Source organism: Condylura cristata, unplaced genomic scaffold (assembly GCF_000260355.1).
Source record: "Condylura cristata isolate star-nosed mole 26May11 unplaced genomic scaffold, ConCri1.0 scaffold00013, whole genome shotgun sequence".
In the NCBI taxonomy this organism is placed as follows: Eukaryota; Metazoa; Chordata; class Mammalia; order Eulipotyphla; family Talpidae; genus Condylura; species Condylura cristata.
In genome coordinates, this window is record NW_004567114.1 from 41814106 (window position 1) to 41816324 (window position 2219).

Here is a 2219-nt window from a genome sequence, read left to right on the forward strand (position 1 = left end):
ATTCCTTAGACTTAACCTCTTGGGCAGTTATTTCTCTACATTGGCTCCCCAGACAATCCCATAAACCAAAAAATGAATCTGTGAGTTCTTTTCCAAAATTATTTAAGTAACAACACATCAACAGAAGCATACGAAAAAAATCTTGAAACTGAGAAATCTCCCTAGTTTTTCACTAGGGAGAATTCTGATTTAGAGGCATCCAATCTTAAAATTAATTTGTCATGAAATTTACTAACCTTTCCCATGCTTATAATGTCTTGGGTGTTCCTTATTTTGTATTTTTAAAACACTAGGTGAAATGTCATGTGACCTGTCATCTTCAAAATCACCACAGCCAAACCCATAGTTCATACGTTGACCGATTATGCTTACATTAGATGTAATCCCTGTAAAGTAAATAAAAATATTTGTTTGAATGATGTAGGTAATATTAAAGATAGGTACATGGCTCCCCTCTAAATTTAATCTTCTAACCTTTTATAAAAATCAGCACCATACGATCAGAAAGTATAACAAGATAGTAGTTTTTTAAGTTTTATCTTATTTAAAGTTTTATTTATTTTATTAGCAGATAAGAACATTTATTATAAGCTATACTACAATATTTATAAAGCATGCTCTCAGATTATAATGTAATCCAAAATTCAATGTTTGAAAAGCAGTAAATAGATAAATATATATAATCTTAAAGTGTGATAGCCATTTTATAATGTTTAAATGACATTTTTTTACCTTAGAACAAAAAGAAAACAATTTAAATTAAAAATTTTAAACTGTGAAAAAAATTTTTTTAAATTGTGTCCTCAGAAACACTGATCTCATCCATTTGTATCTTCTTCCTGCTCTCATTTGGCTGATGAGGCAATAAACTAAATAGTAATGAAGAAATCTGAAGCTGAAATCATATCTCAGCTTTAAATCATAGCACTGTAACTTACATTGCTAACGGAATCTGGGAAAAATACTACTCCTTATTTGTAGTATGGAGTAAGAATAGCAGCTCTTCCAGAATGATGGTGAAGAGTCAATAAAGAAAAGACCTTACAAAGGTCTTAGCCTACTGTGAATATTCAACTATTTTTATATTCCTAATTTAGCAAACACAAAATTCTAATGCAGGTTTCATTTTAACAAATACCAACAATGTTAATCTACATTTGAATGTTTAAACTTGTTGCCATATACCAATCTTTACATCTGTTAACTATGGAATGTTTACTAAATGGGAAATTTTAGGCAATATATGAGTCATAATCCATTTTTATATACAACTCCTTTGTAAATCAAATAATAATAATGAAATATAATTTGTTTTTAATAATGTTGTAGGCATTTTAACAGAAAACAATAGTAGAGAGAGGAGGCTGCTGGTAGCAGCTGGGCTAAAGAGGACAGCAAGAATTAAAGAATATGATATCAGTGCAGAGAGAAAGACACAAAAACATCTAATATTTAATGATAAAGGTCTTCTGGAAATGGACATCTTTCTAAATTTTTCTTAGATTTGGTAGTTAATTCATATAGTAAGCCTCATATAGATATTGATATTAGGTGGGAATGCTTTCTGTTAATAGGTTTTATCAGAGGCCCTCCCTGGTGGTGCAAGGGCTTAAGCTGCACACATGAAGCGAGCAGCAGTCACTACAGCACAAGTTCGATCCCAGTAAGGGTGCTGAGCCAAATGGTGCAGCAACCTCTCCTGCCTTTCTCCTGCTTCCCTCAGCAGTGTGCTTCACTGACCTGCCTATTCTGCTCCCTACTCTGTCTGGAATCTTCTCACCCCACCCACCACCCCGTGCACATCTCTGGTTTGTACCCCAGTTCTTATATGCATAAATATATCTTTATAATAATTGGTTATATCAATCTGAAGCAACAGGAAAAATAATTTGCTATATATATAATTCAGGAAATTAGCACTATATGATACAATAGGTAGCAGTGGAATATATGTAGAAATATTTACTGGAAATACTGACAGACTGTATTTATAATGTTTACATTTATCTTTAGATATTCTTATTTTGAGCATCTTTTTTTTATCAATTACAAAATGGTATGCTTACAGGAAGCATTTGTTCACTTACAACAAAATAAACTCTATCCTGCATAAACAAGAAAGGTAAACCTAAATTTGTAAAATCCTAAACCACTAACAACTTAACATTTTGGCAGCATATTAGACTTAACCAAGAATATATATATATATATATATATAT

General features: G+C 31.4%; 1 protein-coding gene across 4 annotated transcripts in view; it reads right to left on the reverse strand.

Annotated features, from left to right (window-relative positions):
• FAM179B (family with sequence similarity 179, member B) overlaps nucleotides 1-2219 on the reverse strand; it is a 60930-nt gene that overhangs the window by 28735 nt on the left and 29976 nt on the right. For 3 of the 4 annotated variants that reach the window (XM_012724644.1, XM_012724643.1, XM_012724642.1), the window contains one exon: nucleotides 237-386. The exons of the other annotated variant lie outside the window; for it this stretch is intronic. In XM_012724644.1, the coding sequence (XP_012580098.1) occupies nucleotides 237-386 (150 nt within the window). The remainder of the gene's footprint in view (nucleotides 1-236; nucleotides 387-2219) is intronic. 4 annotated transcript variants of the gene reach the window in all.